General features: G+C 69.8%; 2 protein-coding genes across 2 annotated transcripts; one reads left to right on the top strand and one right to left on the bottom strand.

The window, feature by feature from the left end:
- The first annotated feature begins 1,545 nt into the window (after nucleotides 1-1,545).
- On the top strand, nucleotides 1,546-11,436 carry RBM28 (RNA binding motif protein 28). The gene is made up of 18 exons (XM_030960876.1): nucleotides 1,546-1,672; nucleotides 2,291-2,547; nucleotides 3,291-3,361; nucleotides 3,457-3,548; nucleotides 4,101-4,175; nucleotides 4,380-4,636; nucleotides 4,670-4,721; nucleotides 5,139-5,205; nucleotides 5,271-5,380; nucleotides 6,292-6,365; nucleotides 6,767-6,902; nucleotides 7,930-7,999; nucleotides 8,232-8,379; nucleotides 9,251-9,385; nucleotides 9,918-9,992; nucleotides 10,205-10,431; nucleotides 10,844-10,943; nucleotides 11,074-11,436. Exons 1-18 carry the CDS (start codon nucleotides 1,546-1,548, stop codon nucleotides 11,203-11,205), a joined length of 2,205 nt encoding a protein of 734 aa, XP_030816736.1. The 3' UTR covers nucleotides 11,206-11,436.
- A 1,027-nt stretch (nucleotides 11,437-12,463) lies between these two features.
- LOC115910535 (leptin-like) lies at nucleotides 12,464-13,548 on the bottom strand. The gene is given in 3 exon segments (XM_030960769.1): nucleotides 12,464-12,570; nucleotides 12,573-12,825; nucleotides 13,393-13,548. Coding segments are annotated over 3 exon segments (516 nt in total).
- Between the last annotated feature and the right edge of the window lie 5,778 nt (nucleotides 13,549-19,326).

Genomic DNA, 19,326 nt, shown 5'->3' with positions numbered 1-19,326 from the left:
CCCCGAGACCCCCAAACCCCTGAGCCCCCCAAGCGCTGGTGACAATCTGGGGACTCCCCAGGCCCCTGAGACCCCCCCCAATACGGGTGACAATCCGGGGATACCCCCCCCGTCCTGCAGAGACCCCCAAGTGTTGATGACAAGCTGGGGACCCCCAAGGTGCCCCCCAGGTCCCCGAGACCCCCAAGTACGGGTAACAAACCGTCCCCCCATGTCCCTGAGACCCCTCCGAGTGCTGGTGCCAATCTGGGGACCCGCTCCCCACGTTCCCGAGTCCCCCCGATGAGAGGTGACAAACTGCCCGCCCCAGCTGAGCCCCCCAGGTGCTGATGAGGACTTGGGGACCCCCAAGCCGCCCCCCAGTCCTTGAGACCCCCAAATACGGGTAACGAAGTGCCCCACCCAAAGCCTCGAGCCCTCCAATCGCTGGTGCCAATCTGGGGACCCCCCCAGCTGCCCCCCAAGTCCTCGAGACCCCCAAGTGCTGGTGCCAATCTGGGGAACCCCCAACTCCATGAGACCCCCCAAATACGGGTAAGAAACGCCCCCCTCCCCATATCTTTGAGCCTCCCAAGTGCTGGTGCCAGTCTGGGGACCCCCCAGACGCCCCTCAGGTCCCTGTGACCCCCCAATACGGGTAACAAAGCGCCCCCCAATTCCCCGAGACCCCCAAATGGTGGTGACGACCCGTGGCCCCACAAAATCCCCCACGGCCCCCCCAGTTCCCCCCCCCACGTGTACCCAATAAAGTGCCACGTGCGAAGGATGTGTGTGACACCCCCAGACCTGGGGCGGGACCCTCTGACCCCCCAGCTCCCACACGGGAGCCCAGAACGCGCCCGCATCCCCTGGAACGGTACCCCAAGGGCTTCTCGACCCCCTTCCCGCCAAGGGTGGGACCCCCCGAGCCCCCCAGGACGCCTCCGGGCTGTGCTGGGGGTCCCGGAGCCCCCCAGGACGCCTCCGGGCTGTGCTGGGGTCCCGGAGCCCCCCTGGGCTGTGCTGGGGTCCTGAGCCCCCGACCCGCTGTCCGGAGCCCCCAGGACCCCGGCTGTGGGGCCCCGGAGCCCCTGCTGTGCTGGGGGTCCCGAGCCCCAGGACCCCTTCGGTGCTGGGCCGGCCCCCCTTGTGCTGGGGTCCCGGCCCCCAGCCCCTTCGTGGGCGAGCCCCCTGGGCTGTGCTGGGGGTCCCGGAGCCCCCCTGGGCTGTGCTGGGGGTCCCGGAGCCCCCAGGACCCCTCGGGCTGTGCTGGGGTCCTGAGCCCCCCAGGCCCTCTGGGCTTTCTGGTCCGAGCCCCTGGGCGGGGTGTGGTGCCCCCCAGGACCCCCTGGGCTGTGCTGGGGCGGCCCCCGGACCCCCTGGGCTGTCTGGGGTCCCGGAGCCCCCTGGCTGTGCTGGGGTCCTGAGCCCCCAGGACCCCCTGGGCTGTGCGGCCGGAGCCCCGACCCCCGGGGTCCCGGCCCCCGTCCCGGTCCCCCCCGCCGCCAGGGGGCGCTGTGAGCCCGCTCCGCCCCGCCCCGCTCCCGGCATCCCCCGCGGCCCAAGATGGCGGCGCCCGAGGCGCGCACGGTGCTGGTGCGGGGCCTGCCCGCCGGAGCCACCGCCGCGCTCCTGGAGCGCCTCTTCGGGCACCTGGGGCCGCTCCGCCGCTGCTTCGTGGTCACCGAGAAGGGTCCGCGCCGGGGGGGAGCGGGGGAGAGCGGGGAGCGGGGTTTGGCGGGTCGGAAGCAGTGAGGGAGCGAGCTCTGGGGCTGGGAGCAGGGTCTGAGGGGGCTGCAGGGGCTGGAAATAGGGTCGGGGGGCTGCAGGGGCTGGGAGCGGGGGTTGGGGGGCTGCAGGAGCTGGAGATGAGGTCTGGGGGCTGGGACTGGGCTCTGGGGGTTTGGGAGGGCTGGGAGTGGGATTTGGGGGGCTGGGGGGTCTGTGGGCATGGAGAGATTTGGGGCTGGGCTCCGGGGGGATGGAGCGGGGTCTCGGAAGGGAGGTGACATTTGGGATTGGGGCCTGAGCTGGGGCCTGGGACTGGGATTTGGGGCTGGGGGCACAGGGGGGGCCGGGGCTGGGGGGCTCTGGGAGCAGGAATTTGAGGGAGGTGGAACTGGGGGAGCAGGAATTCGAGAGATCAGGAATTTGGGGAGCTGGAATTGGGGTGAGCAGGAATTTGGGGAGAGGATGGGGGGCCTCGGCTGCCTGCACAGCGGGGCTCTGTGGCAGGGCAGGTTTGGGGGTCCCGGTCGGGTGGGGGGCCGTGCCGGGGCTGTCGGGTCGCTGACGCCCCCCGGCCCCCCAGGCTCCCCGAAATGCCGCGGGTTCGGGTACGTGACGTTCTCTCTGCCGGAGGACGCGGCGCGGGCGCTGCGGGAGCCCCCCGAGCTGGGCGGGCGGCGCCTGCCCGTGAGCCCCGCCCGGCCGCGGGCCCGGCCCGCCGCCAGGGGCACCGGCACCCCCGGGGAGCGGGGAGAGCCCGCCCCGGAACCCCCCCGCGCCAAGAGACCGCGGGGCCCCTCCCGCAAGGCGCGGCTGATCCTGCGCAACCTCAGCTTCCAGGTGAGGGGGCTCCCGGGGACCCCTGGGACCCTCAGGGACCCCCCGAGTGCCCCCAACTCCTCAGGGGCCCCCCGAGTGCCCCTCAGGCTCCCCAGGGACCTCCCAGTGCCCCTCAGGCTCCCCAGGCCCCGCCCTCTTCCCAAGGGACCCCATCCCTGGGGACCCCCATCCCTCCATGGACCCCCAGGGATCCCCCCAGCACTCCCCCATGCTCTGACCCCCCCAATTCCCCCCAGACCCCCCCAGTGACCCCATTCCTGCCAGGGCACCTCCCCAGCTGCCCCCCAGGCCCCCAAACCCCTCATGGCTCTCCTGTGCAGTGTCCCATAGAACCCCCAGTGCTGCTCTCTGCCCAGGGCCCCCCGACCCTGCAGTGACCCCAGAGTGTCCCCGCAGTGCCCCCCTGTCCCCCCATCCCCTCAGTGCCCCCCTGTCCCCTGTCCCCCGTCCCCCCATCCCTCAGTGCCCCCATCCCTCAGTGCCCCCCTGTCCCCCCATCCCCTCAGTGCCCCCCTGTCCCCCCATCCCCTCAGTGCCCCCCTGTCCCCCTGTCCCCTCAGTGCCCCCCTGTCCCCTCAGTGCCCCCCCATCCCCTCAGTGCCCCCCTGTCCCCCTGTCCCCGCAGTGCCCCCTGTCCCCTCAGTGCCCCCCTGTCCCCCTGTCCCCTCAGTGCCCCCCCATCCCCTCAGTGCCCCCCTGTCCCCCCGTCCCCTCAGTGCCCCCCTGTCCCCCTGTCCCCGCAGTGCTCCGAGCAGGAGCTCCGCGCTCTCTTCGCCCCCTTTGGCCCCGTGCTGGAGCTGAACCTGCCCCGCAAGCCTGGTGAGCGCCGACCCCCTGAGCCCCCCGGGTGCCCCCCAGGCCTGGGCGCACTCTGGGGCTCACTCGGGGGGCTCTGGGGGGCTCTTGCAGACGGGACCCGAGGGGCTTCGCCTTCGTCCAGCTGCGGAACCTGCGCCAGGCGGCCGCGGCCCTGGTGGGGCTCAACGGGGCCCAGCTCAGAGGTTTGGGGGGTCCTGGGGGGGTCCTGGGGCCCAGCAGGGGCTCCCTGGGAGTTGGGGGTACCTGGGTGTCCAGGCAGGGCAGATCAGAGGTTTGGGGGGTCTGGGGGAATGGGGGGTGAGGGGAGGGAGCTGGGGGGGTCTGGGAGGGGTCTCTGGGGAGGGGGCACACACAGGGGGTCTGTGGGGAGGGGGCACACACAGAGGGTCTCTGGGGAGGGGGGCACACACAGGGGGTCTGTGGGGAGGGGGCACACACAGGGGGTCTGTGGGGAGGGGGCACACACAGAGGGGTCTGTGGGGAGGGGGGGCACACAGGGGGTCTGTGGGGAGGGGGCACACACAGAGGGTCTGGGGCTCGGGGAGGGGGGCACACACAGGGGGTCTGTGGGGAGGGGGCACACACAGAGGGGTCTGTGGGGAGGGGGCACACACAGGGGGTCTGTGGGGAGGGGGCACACACAGAGGGGTCTCTGGGGAGGGGGCACACACACAGGGGGTCTGTGGGGAGGGTTCCCTCAGGGGTTTGGGGCTCTGACCCCCCATGCCCCCCAGGGCGGCCCCTGGCTGTGGACTGGGCCGTGGCCAAGGACAAGTACCAGGGGACACAGGGACCCCCAAAAACGCCTGGTGAGACCCCAAAACTGCCCCCAAATCCCCCCTGAGACCCCAGATCCCCCCCCGAGACCCCAATCCCCTCTCCCCTCCCTCACTGACACCCCAAAGCCCCCCGACCCCGTGTGAGGGGCTGGGCTGGGCTCCCTGGGGGTTTGGGGGGACAGAGGGGGGCAAGGGGTGACTGTGAGCCCCCCACCCCACCCCCTGTTCCTACAGATGGGGAGGAGGAAGGGCAGGAAGCAAAGGAAAAACAGGAAGAGGAAGAAGAGGACGATGAAGAAAAGGACATGAAGGAGGATGAAGAAGAGGATGAAGAAGATGAAGAGGAAGAGGAGGAAGAAGAGGAGGAAGAGGCTGCCCAGCCGCCCCGGCAGAGCCCCAAGAGGGGCTCAGGGCTCAGAGCTGGACTGGGGCACAGGAGAGCGAAGGAGGCAGAGGAAGCTGAGGAGGAGGAAGATGGAGAGGAGGAAGAGCAGGAGGAGGATGAGGAAAAAGAGGAGGAGGAGGACGAGGAGGATGAAGAGGATGAGGAGGATGAAGATGAAGAGGATGAGGAAGGTTTGTTGGGTGGGGCATGGCTGGGGCTGGGGGCTTCTGGGACGGGAGGGGTCTGTGGGGTCTGGAGGGGCTTTGGCAGAGTCTGGGGGGCTTTGTGGGCTCGGGGGGGCTGGGGGGGCTTTGGGGGGGTTTGGGATGGGCTGGGGGGGCTTTGGGGGGTTTGGGATGGGCTGGGGGGTTGGGGGGGTTTAGGGGGTCTGTGGAGAGGTTAAGGGGTCTGGGGATGTTTGAGGGAGGGGCTTAGGGCAGCCTGAGGGGTCTTTGAGGAGATGGGGGCATTTCGGGGGGTCTGGGGGGGTTCCTGGGGAATTGGGGGGGGTTCCTGGGTGTCCGGGGGTGCCCCGGGGGGCTCCCCTGTGCCCTGGGTGTTTGGGGGTGCCCGGGGGGCTCCCCTGTGCCCTGACCCCCCCGTTGCAGAGGAGCCGCCCCCCCGGCGCCGGCAGCGCCCGTCGGACGTGGCCGAGGGCAGGACCGTGTTCATCCGGTGAGTGGGGGGGGCTGGGAACGGGGAGCCCGCCCCGGGCACCCCCTGAGCCCCGGCCCCCCCAGGAACCTCTCGTTCGACACCGAGGAGGAGGAGCTGGAGCAGAGCCTGGCGCAGTTCGGGGGGCTCTGCTACGTGCGCCTGGTGCTGCACCCCCACAGCGGCACCCCCAAAGGTGGGATGGGATTGGGGGCTCTGGGTGCTGCACCCCCACACTGGGACCCCCAAAGGTGGGATGGGATTGGGGGCTCTGGGTGCTGCACCCCCACAGCGGCACCCCCAAAGGTGGGACGGGATTGGGGGCTCTGGGTGCTGCACCCCCACACTGGGACCCCCAAAGGTGGGATGGGATTGGGGGGGGTCTGGGACCCCCAAAGGTGGGATGGGATTGGGGGGGCTCTGGGACCCCCAAAGGTGGGATGGGATTGGGGGGCTCTGGGTGCTGCACCCCTACAGCGGCACCCCCAAAGGTGGGATCTGGGTGGGGGCTGCACCCCAGAAGGGGGGGAGTCCCGGGGGGATCTTTGGGAGGGGTCCCAGAGGGTCCTGGGGTATTTGGGGGGTGCTGGCACCCGGGGGGGGTCTCAGATTTTGGGGGGTAGAGTATTTGGGGGGAGCGTCTGTCGCACATTTGGGAGTGTTTCACGTTTGGGGTGTCTGTCCCACACGTGAGGGTGTGTCAGTTCCCATTTGGGGTGTCTTCCCACATTTGGGGGTGTTTCACATTTGGGGGTGTCTGTCCCACACCTGAGGGTGTGTCTGTCCCACATTTGGGGTGTCTGTCCCACATTTGGGAGTGTTTCACATTTGGGAGTGTCTGTCCCACATTTGGGAGTGTCTGTCCCACATTTGGGGTGTCTGTCCCACATTTGGGGTGTCTGTTCCCATTTGGGGTGTCTGTTCCCATTTGGGGTGTCTGTCCCACACCTGGGGGTGTCTGTTCCCGTTTGGGGGAGGGTCCCCACAGTGGGCAGTGTTCACCATGGGGGGTTATCCCACATCCGGGGTGCCCCCCCATTGGGGCTGTGCCACGTTTGCCCTTGGCTCCCACACCGGGGGCTCCCTCTGACCCCCCTGCCCCCCCAGGCTCTGCCTTTGCCCAGTTTGAGACCCCCGAGGGGGCCCAGAAATGCATCCAGGCTGCTCAGGAGGGGCCCGAGGTGAGGGGGGGACCCCAGAGTGACAGAGACCCCCGGGGGGGGGGCAGAGGGGGTCAGGGCTCTGGGGGGCTCGGGGGCAGCGCCTGGGGGGTTTGGGGCAGGCCTTTGGTGGGATTGGGGGGTTTGGGGGATCCTGAGGGGGTTTGGGGTTTTGGGGCTGGGCTTTGGTGGGGTTGGGGGGTTTGGGGGATCCTGAGTCGGTTTGGGGGACCCTGAGGGGGTTTGGGAGGGGCTGAGGGGAGTTTTGGGGGGGGGTCTTGGAGGGTTTTGAGGGCAGTTTGGGGTTTTGGTAGGATGGGAGAGTTTGGGAGGTTTTGGGGGGGTTCTGGGGGATGCTGTGGGTTAGGGGGGGGTCGGGAGGGTTCGGGGGTCTCTCGTGCCCCCTGACCCCGCTGTCCCAGGGCGGGGGGCTCCGCCTGGGGGGGCGGCTGCTGCGTGTGGACCCTGCGCTGAGCCGGGAGCAGGCCCGGGGGCTCCCGGGGGGCACAGCCCGGCCCCGAGGCGGCACCAGGAACCTGTACCTGGCCCGGGAGGGGGGTGAGTCAGGGCCACGGTGCCCCCAGCCTCCCTGACCCCCCCATCCCGATCCCTGATACCCCCTACCCCCGTTCCCCTCCCTGACCCCCCGTTCACATCCCTGACCCCTCCGTTCCCCTCCCTGACCCCTGTTCCCCCTCCCTGACCCCCATTCCCATCCCTGACCCCTGTTCCCCCTCCCTGACACCCCGTTCCCATCCCTGATACCCCGTTCCCCTCCCTGACCCTCGTTCCCATCCCTGATACCCCCGTTCCCCTCCCTGACCCCCCGTTCACATCCCTGACCCCTCCGTTCCCCTCCCTGACCCCTGTTCCCCCTCCCTGACCCCCATTCCCATCCCCTGACCCCCCTCCCCTCACATCCCTGACCCCCGTTCACATTCCCCTGACCCCCGTTCCGTCCCTGACCCCCATTCCCATCCCTGACCCCCATTCCCCTCCCTGACCCCCATTCCCCTCCCTGACCCCCGTTCCGTCTCCTGACCCCCATTCCCATCCCTGACCCCCCTTCCCATCCCTGACCCCCATTCCCATCCCTGACCCCCCTTTCAGCCTCCCCATTCTCCTGGGTACCCCCAGCCCCTATTTCCCCTTGGTCCCCAAATCCCCCACCCCCATTCCCTCTGCCCCCCTAGTGCTTCTCAAACCCTTCCCAAAGCCCCCTGCCCCCCACTTTTCCCCACCACATTTCTCTGACCCCCCAAAACACACTCATTCCCTGCCCCAAACATCTGCCCGGGCTCTCCCATTATCCCCATACCCCCCAAATTCCCAAAATGAGCGCATTCCCCATTCCCAGCCACGCGCCCAGCCATGGCTCCCCCATTCCCCCACAGCCCCCCAAATCCCCTGTGACCCCATTTCCCATCCCAGCCATCCACCCGAGCTCCCCTGAGACCCCCTGAGCCCTGAGCTACCCCAATCCCCCTGACCCCAATTCCCACCCCAGCCATTTGTCTGGGCTCCCCCATTCCCCCTGAGCCCCCCTGAGCCCCCCAAAGCCCTGAGCTCCCCTATTCCCCCCCAGCCATCCGGCGTGTGCTGGGCGTGGGGGCTTTCGGGCGTGGGCGGCCAGTGTCTCGGACATGGCGCAAGCGGTGTGCTGGTGAGTCTGTGGCTGTGTGGGGGTGCTGGGGCTGTGTGGGGTGGTTTGGGGTGCTTTGGGGCTGTGTGGGGTGCTTTGGGGCTGTGTGTGGGGCTGTGTGGGGCTGTGTGGGGCTATGTGGGGATGTTTGGGGCTGTGTGGGGCGGTTTGGGGCTGTGTGGGGCGGTTTGGGGTGCCCCTGTGGCGGTGCCGCGTGCCCCGGGTGTCCCCGGTTGTGGATGAAGCGGCGGCTGCAGGACCCCGGTGGCGTGTTGCTGTGGGCTGTGCCTGTGCTGCAAACCTGCCAAGGCGCTGGGACTGGCGGCTGTGTGGGGCTTGCTGTGGGCGCGCACCCTGCGCCGGGACAGCGGCACCGCGCCCGCCATCGCTGAGGTGCCACCGAGGGGCACCACGGGTCACCACGGGTCACTCTGGGTCACCCTGGGTCCCTCTGTGTTCTTCTGTGTCCCAGTGTGTCCCCCTGTGTCTCCCTGTCCCCTTGTGTCCCTCTTGTGTCCCTCTGTGCCCCTCTCTGTCCCTCCGTGTGTTTCCCTGTGTCCCTCTGTGTCCCCCTGGTTCCCCTTATGTCCCTCCATGTCCCTCCATGTCCTCCTGTCCTCCTGTCGCCCTTGTGTCCCCCTTGTGTTCCTCTGTGTCCCTTCGTGTCTCTCCGTGTCCTTGTGTGTCCTCGTGTCCCCCTGTCCCCTCGTGTCCCCTCGTGTCCCCCCATTCTCTGTGTGCTCTCCCCTGGCAGTGAGCCCTGTGGGGCTGTTTTGGGGGGCAGCAGAGCTGGGGTCCCCTCAGGAGGGGTTTGGGGTGCAGGGGGTGCTGGGGGGTCCCTGCTGTGTCCCCTGGGGGATGTTGGGGCTCTCCAGGGGCTGTCGGGGGTTTTGGGGTGACCCCATGCCTTCCCCAGTGCCACGTGAAGCAGGAGCTATGGGGGGGCTTTAGAGTGCCCTGGGTGGGCTCTGGGGGGACCCAGGGGGTGTTTTTGGGGTGACCCCATTCCATCCCCAGTGCCGGGTGATGCAGGAGCTGTGGGGCAGTTTTGGGGTGACGCAGGGTTGGTTTTGGAGTGACCCAGGGTATATTTTGGGGTGACCCAGGGTTGGTTTTGGGGTGACCCAGGGTATATTTTTGGGGTGACCCCATTCCATCCCCAGTGCCTGGTGATGCGGGAGCTGCAGGGCAGTTTTGGGGTGACCCAGGGTTGGTTTTGGAGTGACCCAGGGTTGGTTTTGGATTGACCCCGTTCCATCCCCAGTGCCGGGTGATGCGGGAGCTGCGGGGCCAGGGCAAATCTTTGGGGTTCGCCTTCGTGGAGTTCAGGGAGCACGAGGAGGCCCTGGGGGCCCTGCGGCGCCTCAACAACAACCCCGAGCTCTTCGGGGCCCACAAGGTCAGTGGGGGCACTCCGAGTCCAGGGGACCCCGTTCCCAGACCCCGGAGCTGCCCCTGGAATTTCCTGGGACCCCCGGGGGTTTTGGGATGTGGGTTCTCCTGGGTGGTTTGGGGTTCCCCCAGGTGGTTTTGGGTACCCTCCGGTTTTTGGGGTGTTCTGGGTTACCCTTTGGTGTTTCTAGGGAGGTTTCTGGGGTCCCCCTGGATTTGGGGGTGCCCTCGTGTTGGGGTGTCGTGGGGTTTCTGTGGGGTTTTGGGATCTCCCATTGGGTTTTGAGGACCTCCCCACTGCTCGGGGGTTCCATGGGGCCCCCTGCAAGTTTGGGGTGTTGGGCTGTCCCCCACACACTTTTGGAGCTTTAGAAGTGTCTTCTTGGTTTTGGGGTGTCCCCCTGGGTACTTGAGGGGATTTCAGGGTGCTCCCCAGTGTCTGGGGGGTTTTGGGGTGCCCCCGTGGTGTTTGGGGTGGTTTTGGGGTGCCCCCCCCCGTGGTGTGGGGTGTTTTTGGGGTGCCCACCGTGCCCCCCCAGCGCCCGATTGTGGAGTTTGCGCTCGAGGACCGGCGGAAGCTGCGGCTGCGGGAGCAGAGGATCCAGCGGGGGCTGGTAGGGACACCCTGGCCCTGTGCCCCCTGTGCCCCCTGTGCCCCCTGACCCTGTGCCCCCTGACCCCTGTGTCCCCCGGGGCTTTCAGTGCTGACCCCAATACTGACCCCACACTGACCCCGCACTGACCCCAGCCCTGACCCCACAGTGACCCCACAGTGACCCCACCGTGACCCCACAGTGACCCCACAGTGACCGTCCTTTCCCCGCAGCTCAAGGCCAAGGCCAAGGCGGCTGCAGGAGCCCCCGAGGGTCCCCAGGGAGCCCCGGCGCCCCCCGAGGCACTGCCAGCCCCCCCCGCGGGCTCGGGGGGCCCCGGGCCGCCCCCCAGCCGCCCCCGGGGCCCCTGGGCCGGGTTCCGCACGCAGGGCCCGGGGCTCCGGGGCGCTCCCGGCACCAGGGTGCTGGCGCTGCCCTCCCACCGCGGCCCCAAAGTCAGGTGAGGGGGCCTGTGCCCCTTTGCTCCCTTTCACCCTCGCTGTTCTCCCCATTTCCCTTTTTCCCCTTTTTATTTACCCTTTTGTCCCCTTTTGCCACCCTTCCCTTTTCCTCTCCTTCCCCCGTTCCACCCTTCCCCTATCTCCCATTCCCTCATTTCTCCCCTTTTCCTCCCCCATCTTTTGTCCTTCATTTCCCTTTCCTTCTCCTTTCCCACCCTTTTTCTCCCCCATTTTCCCTCCCTTCCCCATCCCCATTCCCTCCCTTTTCCCTCTCCTCTCTCCCCTCTTTCCCCCAAACCTTTTCCCTTTCCCTCCCCCTTTCCTTTCCCCCTCCCCGGGGGTCTCTGCCCCTCGGGGCACCCCGGGCTCTCCCCCCAATTCCCCCTTTTCCCAATTCCCCTTTCCCCCCAGGAAACGGGACAAGGGGAAGAAGGCCCAGCCGCCCCCCAAGCCCCCCAAAGCCCCCAAGGCCTCTCGGCGGCGGGAGAAGCTCCGGGTGCCCCCTCCCCAGGTAGGCATTTGGGGTCTCCTGCGGGGATTGCCCCCCAGCCCGGGTTTGGGGTGCCCCTGACCCCCCCGTGTCCCCCCAGTGCTGTTCCCAGCCCGGGTTTGGGGTGCCCCTGACCCCCTGTGTCCCCCAGGGCCAGCGGCGGCGCCGGGGGGGCCCCGGGGGGGCCGAGGCGCGCTTCCAGGAGCTGGTGGAGAGGTACAAGAGGAAGATTTTGGGGAGCAACCCCCCCATGGCCCGCGGGGGAAAGTGGTTCGAGAGCTGAGGCTCCCCCAGCGCCCCCTGGCACCCCAAAACCCCCCTGGGGGTGCCGGGGGTCCCAAACCGTACAGGGGGGTTTTGGGGGGTGCCCCCACACGCTCTGGGGGGGCTGGGGGTGGGACCTGCCCTGGGTCCCTCCTGGCTCCCCCCAGGATTTGGGGGTGCCCCCCCCCATGGCTCTGTGTCTTCCTGGGTTTTAATAAAAATGGGGTTTAATAAAAATGGGGTTTAATAAAAATGGGTTTTTTGAGGAAAATTTGGTCTCTCGATGCCAGCCCCCACCTCAGGGACCCCAAAACATCTCCCCTGGGCTGGGGGGCAGGGAGGAGGGCTGGAGACCCCCAGGGGGATCGGGGAGGGGGGGTCCCATGAGTTTCGGGTCCCGTGGGTCCCCCCCATGTGTGACACGCCCTGTCCCTGTCCCCGTCATCCTTGTGTCCCTGTCCCCATCATCCTTGTGTCCCTGTCCCCGTCATCCTTGTGTCCCCCTCATTCCTCTCTCCCTGGCTCCCGTCCCTTTCCCCTTTTTGGGGGTCCAGCCCCCCCGTGTCCCCAGCCGGGCTGAAGTGTCAGGGTCACACCGGGCCGGGGGGTGGCAAAGCCACCAGCGACTCATCAGCTGCCACTGAGTCACCGGGGCCGTGTCCCCGTGTCACCCCTGCCCTGGGGCCCGGACATCCCAGGGCCCCACTGTCCCTTGTCCCAAGGTGCCCCCGTGTCCCGGGGGTCCCTTGTCCCTGTGTGGCCACTGTCCCAAACGTCCCTTGTCCTTAGGAGTCCCCTGTTCCTGGTGTGTCCCTTGTCCCCAGAGGTCCCATGTCCCACGGCTGTCCCTTGTCCCCAAGGGTTTCCCTTGTCCCTGTGTGGCCGCTGTCCCCAGGGGTGTCCCTTGTCCCAGGGGTGTCCCTTGTCCCCAGAGGTGTCCTTTGTCCCCATGTGGCTGCTGTCCCCAGGGGTCCCTTGTCCCCAGGGCTCCCATGTCCCACGGGTGTCCCATGTCCCACGGGTGTCCCTTGTCCCCGGAGTCATCAGAGACACGCCTGAGGCTGCTGGAAAAGAGGCTTTAAAATAAATAAATTAATAATAACAGTGACAGTAATAACAATAATAGCAATAGTAACAGTAATGTTGTAGAAAAAGGTGCTGGCAGCAGCTGGAGTCGCTCCGGTGCCCGGGGCCGCTCGTGGTGTCCCCGAGGAGCTCCTGGTCCCGTCTGTGGGTCCTGCTGAGGTCCCGGCCGTGTCCCCGCGTCCCGAGGGTCCCTAACACGCGGGGACCCCCTCGAGGCGGGCGGCGACGCCGTCCAGGCAGCCGCGGAGCCGCGCCAGGGCCACCCCGGCCACCGTGTGCGGGGCCTCGCTGGGCGGCGCGGGGGCGCGGGCGGCGGGCGGGGCGCGGGGCAGCCCAGCAGCGCGCCCAGCACGGCCAGCACGCTGCGCAGGTTCTCCAGGTCGCTGGCCACCTGCGCCAGGCGCGGGTCGGCCCCGGGCAGCGCCGCCAGGAGCCGCTGGAACAGCTGGAGCCGCTGGGCCGCCCAGCCCAGCCCCGGGGGCGCCGCCCCGTCCGGGAGCGCCCCCTCCGGGACCCCCTCCAGGCCCGTGATGCGCACGGTCAGCGGGAACAGCTGGGGCGACACGCAGGGCGGGGGGCGTCAGGGCGGGGGGGACACCCGGCCAGCCCTGGGGACCCTCCCTGGGGACCCCGGTTTGGGGCACAGAGCCCCCCCAGCTATGGCTGTCCCTGCCTGGGGACCCCCAACCCTCGGGGAACAGACCCCAGACCCCATCCCTGGGTGTGCAGACCTCAGACCCCCCCCAGACCCCATCCCTGGGTGTGCAGACCCCCAAATCTCCCCCAGACCCCATCCCTGGGTGCAGACCCCCAGACCCCACCCCTGGGGGTGCCCGATTTGGGGTCAGACCCCCAGACCCACCCAGCCCCAGGCGCCCATTCCTGGGGATCCCCAAATCTGCGCACGGGGCCACCCCATGGGAGATCCCACCCTACTTTGGGTAACAGGATCCCCCCCAGTGAGGACTAGCCCCCCAGTCTGGGGCACATCCCCCCCCTCGATGTGGGTGTCCCCGCAGCCCCTCCCGGGTGTCACAGCCCCAGCCCCCCCCAGCCCGTCCCGGGTGTCACAGCTGTGTCACAGCCCCCCCCTCCCCGCCGTGGGTGTCCCCGGTGTCACCTGGAGCTGCTGCAGCCGCGTGCTCAGGGTCCGGGTCAGGGCCCGCGCGTCCGCCCGGACCCTGTCGAGCCGCACGGGGCGACCCCCGGCCACCGCCACCGCCACGGCCACGGCCAGGCACAGCAGCGCGCACAGGGACACGGCGGGACCCCGCATCCCGCCCGCGGCCTCTGCGTAGGGGGGACGCGGCTGTCACCCAAACCCGCCGGGTCCCCCCCGTGCCGGGGCGCCGGAGGGAGCGCCGGTGTCACCGGGGCCGGGCCGGGGCACGGGGACGCGCGGGACGCGGCGCCGCTGGCGCACGGAGCGCTCGGCGGGTGGCACCGTGTCCCCGCCGGCACGTGCCGCCCGGGCCGTGTCCCTGACGCCTTCCCGGAGCCCTTTGGCACCTGTCACCCGGCGAGGGCCACCGCGGCCCGGCCCTGACCACGCGGGGACAGCGACAGCGACAGCGCGGGCTCGGAGCGGGGAGGGGAGGGCCGGGGGGGCGCTGGGTCCCCGGGGTTGTGTCACCCCCCTGGGGTGCGGGATGGACACTGGGGGGACCTTGTCACCCACAGCTCGGGGATGGGGGGGACGCGGGGACATGGGGTGCAGAGGACAGGGGGACACGGGTGACACAGGAACAGGATGGGGGGACGCAGGGATGCGGGAACGTGGGGGGTGTGCTGGTGACACGGGGACAGGGGGAAACCGAGGGGACACGGGGACAGTGCCACTCACCGGAGCCTCGCACGCACTCGCTGAGCCTGGAACGAGACGGTGCCGGCGCTGGAGGGACACGGGGACCCCGCCAGTGCCAGCAGCCCACCGGCCGGGGCGGGGGCGGCCCGTGGGGTCCCCGCGGGGCCGGGGGACACGGCCGGTGGCACTGCCACCACCTCGGGGACAGCAGGGGCCGGGGGGGACAATGACAGGGACAAAGGGGGGCCCAGACCCCGCGGGAGCTTCGGTGCCAGCCAGGCCCGGGACAGCGAACCCGCAGCTCCCCTGGGGAGGGGGGGACACCGGGGACCCCCGGCCTGAGGGGACCGGGGGGATAGCCCAGGGTGGGGGTCCCAGGGAGGGGCTGGGGATGTCCCTGAGCACCTGGGGTGTCCCTCCGGGGGTTTTGGGGTGTCCCTCCGGGGGGGGTTGGGGGATCCCTGAGCAGGGTGTCCCTATGGGGTTTGGGGTGTCCCTATGGGGGGTTTGGGGTGTCCCTAGGGGGGGTTTGGGGTGTCCCTAGGGGGGTTTGGGGGTGTCCCTAGGGGGTTTGGGGTGTCCCTGCGGGGTGTCCCTCCGGGGGTTTTGGGGTGTCCCTATGGGGGTTTGGGGTGTTTCTAGGGGGTTTTGGGGATGTCCCTCCGGGGGGTTTGGGGTGTCCCTGAGCAGGGTCTCCCTCCGGGGATTTTGGGGTGTCCCTAGGGGGGTTTGGGGTGTCCCTAGGGGGGTTTGTGGTCGGGCTCACCTGGTGGCCCCGCGGGTCCTGTCGGTCGCGGCGGTGGCTCCATCGCGCCGCCCCCGTTTATAGCGCGGGGCCGCTCCCCGGAGCGCTGCCCGCCCCCGGCCCCCCCGCGCTGCCCGGGCCGTGTCGGGGCCGTGTCCGGCCGGGGGGGCCCCGGGGATGCGCGGCCGGGGGGGCCGGGGCAGGGGGTCCCGAGCAGGAGGAGCGCGGGGGTCCCGCGGCGAGCTGGGGACACCGGGAGGGCTCAGGGGGGTCCCGGGGACACGCGGGGGCTCCGGGGGGGCCCGGGGGGGGTCCCGGCTTCCCATTGACCCCCCCAGTCCCGCCCCCCCGCGCATACGTGCCCAGGTGAGCGCAGCCCCGCGGTGACACATCCCCCGCGCGCCGTGACCGCGCACACGCGCCCCTGGCCCCCCGGGTCCCCTCCGTGTCCCCTCCGTGTCCCCCTGGAGTCCCCGCGCGTGGCACTCACACAGCTGGCGCGGGATGGGGACAGCACAGGGACAGCGCCGGTGTCCTCAAGGGTTCCAGGTGTCCCCCAGGTGTCCCCAGGAGCCCCTGACCCATGTCCCCCCCCCGGGGACACCGCCAGGGTGACACGGGGGGCTCTGTCGGGGACACGGGCCACCCCCACCCTGTCACCGGGGGAGCAGAGGGGTCCGGTCCCCGCCGCCCGTCCCTGTCACCGGGCCCGGGCTGTCCCCAGAGGGAGGGCTGTCCCCGTGGGGGTCCCCGGGCGGGGCTGTCCCCGCGCTGGTGACGCCGCCGTTGGTGCCACCACGGTGGTGACACTCGGCAAACAGCGCGGTGGCCCTTCCGGGAAGGGCGGCGGTGACACCGGTGACACCAGTGCCCGGCAGCCGCTGGCAGGGCCGCGGGGCTCTGGGGACACACAGCGTGCCAGCACGGTGACCTGGGTGACGTCACGGCCTGTCCCCTCCCACCTGGCGTCCCTCGTGTCCCGCTCCCCGTCATCTCTTCCAGCACCCCTCGTGTCCCCAAGCCTTGTCCCGCACCCTGTCCCCATCCCTGTCCCCAGCCCTGTCCCCATCCCGGTCCCGCGCCCTGTCCCCGCTGTCCCCCATGTCTCCATCCCGTCCCCATCCCGTCCCCATCCCCACCACCCAGTGTCCCCAGGGGGTGGCTCGGCCGCCGGGAGCCCTTGGGCCCCTCTCCCGTCACCGGGCAGCGATGGGGACCCAAACTGGGAGCACTGGGGACCTGTTGTGCCCCCCCGGCTTGGTGTCCCCTCGGCACCCCCAATGTCACCTCCCCCCAGCCCTGGGTGTCCCCAGTGTCACCCCCGAGGTCCCCAGCCGTGCCAGGAGCTCCGGTGGCCTCGTGTCCCCATTCGGGCTGTCTCCCCCAGCGCTGCCCCCCGTGTCCCCACTGTCCCCTCTTGTCCCCCACTCACCTGGGCTCCCCGCTGGCTCGGCCCCCCGCGGATGCTTTTTGGGGTAAGGGCTTCCTGGCTGGGGAGGGACAGCAAGCCCAGACCGCAAAAAGACCCGAGAGGGACAGGGACGGTGGCCCCCGGTGGCACCGCGGTGACAAGGGAGCAGGTAACAAGGAGGGACGGGGACACGCGGGGCCTGAGGTGGGACACGGCCCCCCTGCCCCGAGGGCCCCCCCAGCCCCAGGCTGTCCCCCGTGCTGGGGACACTGCCACCCTGTGTGCCACCCTGTGTGCCACCCTGTGTGCCACCCTGTGTGCCACACGTCGCCTGCCATGTGCCACCTGTCACGTGTGCGCTGCCATGGCCCTGGCACCCGTGAGAGGTGGCACAGAGGGACAGGGACGTGCCACGCGGTGATGGGGACGTGGCACAGAGGGATGGGGGGTGACGGAGCGACAGGGATGTGGCATGGAGTGACAGGGACACGGCACCGAGTGATGGGGATGTGGCACAGCCCAGTGGGGACATGGGACAGCGTGGAGGAGATGTGGCTGTGATGGGGATGGCACAGAATGGCAGGGATGTGGCACAGAGGGACAGGGACATGGCACAGAGTGACATGGGTGTGGCACAGAGGGACAGGGACATGGTACAAAGTGACATGGGTGTGGCACAGAGTGACACAGATGTGGCACAGAGGGACAGGGACATGGCACAGAATGACACAGATGTGGCACAGAGTGACATGGGTGTGGCACAGAGGGGCAGGGACATGGCACAGAGTGACATGATGTGGCACAGAGTGAGGTGACATGGCACAGAGGGACAGGGATGTGGCACAGACCCACGGGGACATGGCGCAGAGCGATGGTGACATCGCACAGAGTGAGGTGACACGGCACAGAGCAATGCTGATGTGGCACAGAGTGTTGGGGACACAGAACAGACACTGGGACATGGCACAGAGCGACATTACCATGGCACAGAGCGATGGTGGCACGGGACAGAGCAGTGCCACCAACTCCTACCAGCACATCCTGGGTGTCCCCAGGCTCCTCTCCTGTCCTTCAGCCACCAGAGCACCCGGGGGTGGCAGGAGGCCACCAGAGGAGCCAGTCCTTGGTGTCACCGGTGCTCAGTGTCACTGCAGGAGCCATTGCTCTGTGTCACCAATGGGTCCGGTGCTCGGTGTCACCAGTGGAGCCGTGCTCAGTGCCACCTCAGGAGCTGTTGCTCAGTGTCACTAGAGGAGCCGGTGCTGTGTCACCTCAGGGACCCTTGCTCGGTGTCACCGCAGCTGCCAGGTCTGTCTGTCCCCAGCACTGCAGGGCCGTGGCCGGTCCTGTCCTCGGTGGCCCTGGCCGGGTGGCAGTGCCCGAATCCGGGGTGTCCAAGCCGTGTCCCAGGGCCGGTGACAGGACAAGCTCGAAGCTCCATGGCCGGGCAGTGTCCCCATGGCCCTGTGGGCGCTCCGTGGCTCTGTGGATGGTCACTGTCCCCATGGTCACTCGGTGGCTCTGTGGCCAGTCCGTGGCGATGTCCCCAGCTCAGGGTCCTGGTGGCAGGGGTGTCCCCAAGGTCCTTTGTGGGGATCCCCCGCTGGTGGCACTCCAGGATCCTCGGGGCAGCTCCAGGGCTGGTGCCACCTCAGGTGCCACCCCAGGGACAGCAGGAAGCAGCTCTGAGGCCACCACTGGCGGCTCCTCACCGACGTCACCTGGGCTGGGCTGAGGTGCCACCATCACCTGCCAGCAGTGAACGTGTCCCTGCTCCAGTGCACGTCATCCCCAGCCCGCGATCCTGCTCCACCCCGTGTCCCTGTTCCCCTCCCGCGTCCCCGTCCCCATCCCACATCCCCAGCCCATGTCCCTGTCCCCATCCATGTCCCCATGCCCCCCCATGTCCCCGTCCCCATCCCACAACTCCATCATCCCCATCCATGTCCCCATCCCCATCCGTGTCCCTGTCCCCACCCTGCAGCCCCACCACGCCGGTGACAGGGACGGTGACACTGTCCTGGCTGCCACCCCCATCCCTGTGTCCCCCCGTGCCAGCTCCAGCCAGGGCAGGACGGGCTGGGGGGACACGGCCAAGGCCACCAGGGCCCTGTCACCCCCCGATCCCGGGGGGACATCCCTGCCACCCCCTGGCGCCGAGGGAGCCCCGTTTGGGGGATGAAGGGGACACAGGGGACATCCCCTGGTGGCTGTGCCGGTGGGACCTGGGGGTGGCTCCCCCTCACCCGGGGGTCCCCCAGAGCTCGGGAGGGGCCCAGAGGGGACCGGGGGGGGACACAGAGGCTCCTCGAGCGGTGCCAGCGCTCGTGGGTGACCGCAAGGGGACAGCGGCGGTGACAGTGGCGTGAGCGGCACAGACCTTTCCAGATCTCCAGGCAGTTTTGGGGGCCCTGGGCAGGGAGGGCGGTGCCACCCCGGGGGAGGCTCGGTGTGACCCCCCGGTGGCAGCTGGAGCTGAGGGAGCCCCGGTGCTCCCGGGACAGAGGGGACATGGGGGGGGCAGGGAGGGGCTGCGGGGGTGTCACGGGGGGCCCAGTGGAGGGGGGGCTGTGGGTGCAGGGGGGGCACCCCCGGCTCAGCACAGGGGGGTCTGGGGGGTCACACTCGGGGGTCCTGGGCCGTGGGAGGGGGGACACGGCCGGGGGGCCGGGGCAGAGCGGGGGCGTCACGGGCTGGGGTGGGGCGGGGGCTCCCGTGGGTCAGGGGGTTTGGGGTCCGGGGGTCCCGGGTTTCCAGCGGGTGCTGGGGGGTGCCGCGTTCTGGGGGTCCCGGGGGCTGCAGAGCGGGGTCCGGGGGCTCCCGGGGCGCGGGGACGGGGCTCGGGCCCCGGGGGCCCGGGGGGCTCTGGCGGGGCCCCCCCGTGCTGTGCTCGGAGCGGGCAGGGCGGGGGTCCCCGGGGTGCGGGGGTCCCGGGTGGGGGTCCCGGGTGGGGGGTCCCCCCTGGGCGGAGCGGGGGGGGGGGGGGGGGCACAGGGGGATCCCGACCCCCCCCGGGCCCCTCGGTCCTACCTGGAGCTGCGGCCGCGCTGCGCTGGGGGGCGGGCCCGGGGCTCCCGGGGCTCCCGGGGCTCCC

This window comes from Camarhynchus parvulus, chromosome 1A (assembly GCF_901933205.1).
Source record: "Camarhynchus parvulus chromosome 1A, STF_HiC, whole genome shotgun sequence".
NCBI classification, from domain to species: domain Eukaryota; kingdom Metazoa; phylum Chordata; class Aves; order Passeriformes; family Thraupidae; genus Camarhynchus; species Camarhynchus parvulus.
This window is presented reverse-complemented; position numbering and strand designations above follow the sequence as displayed.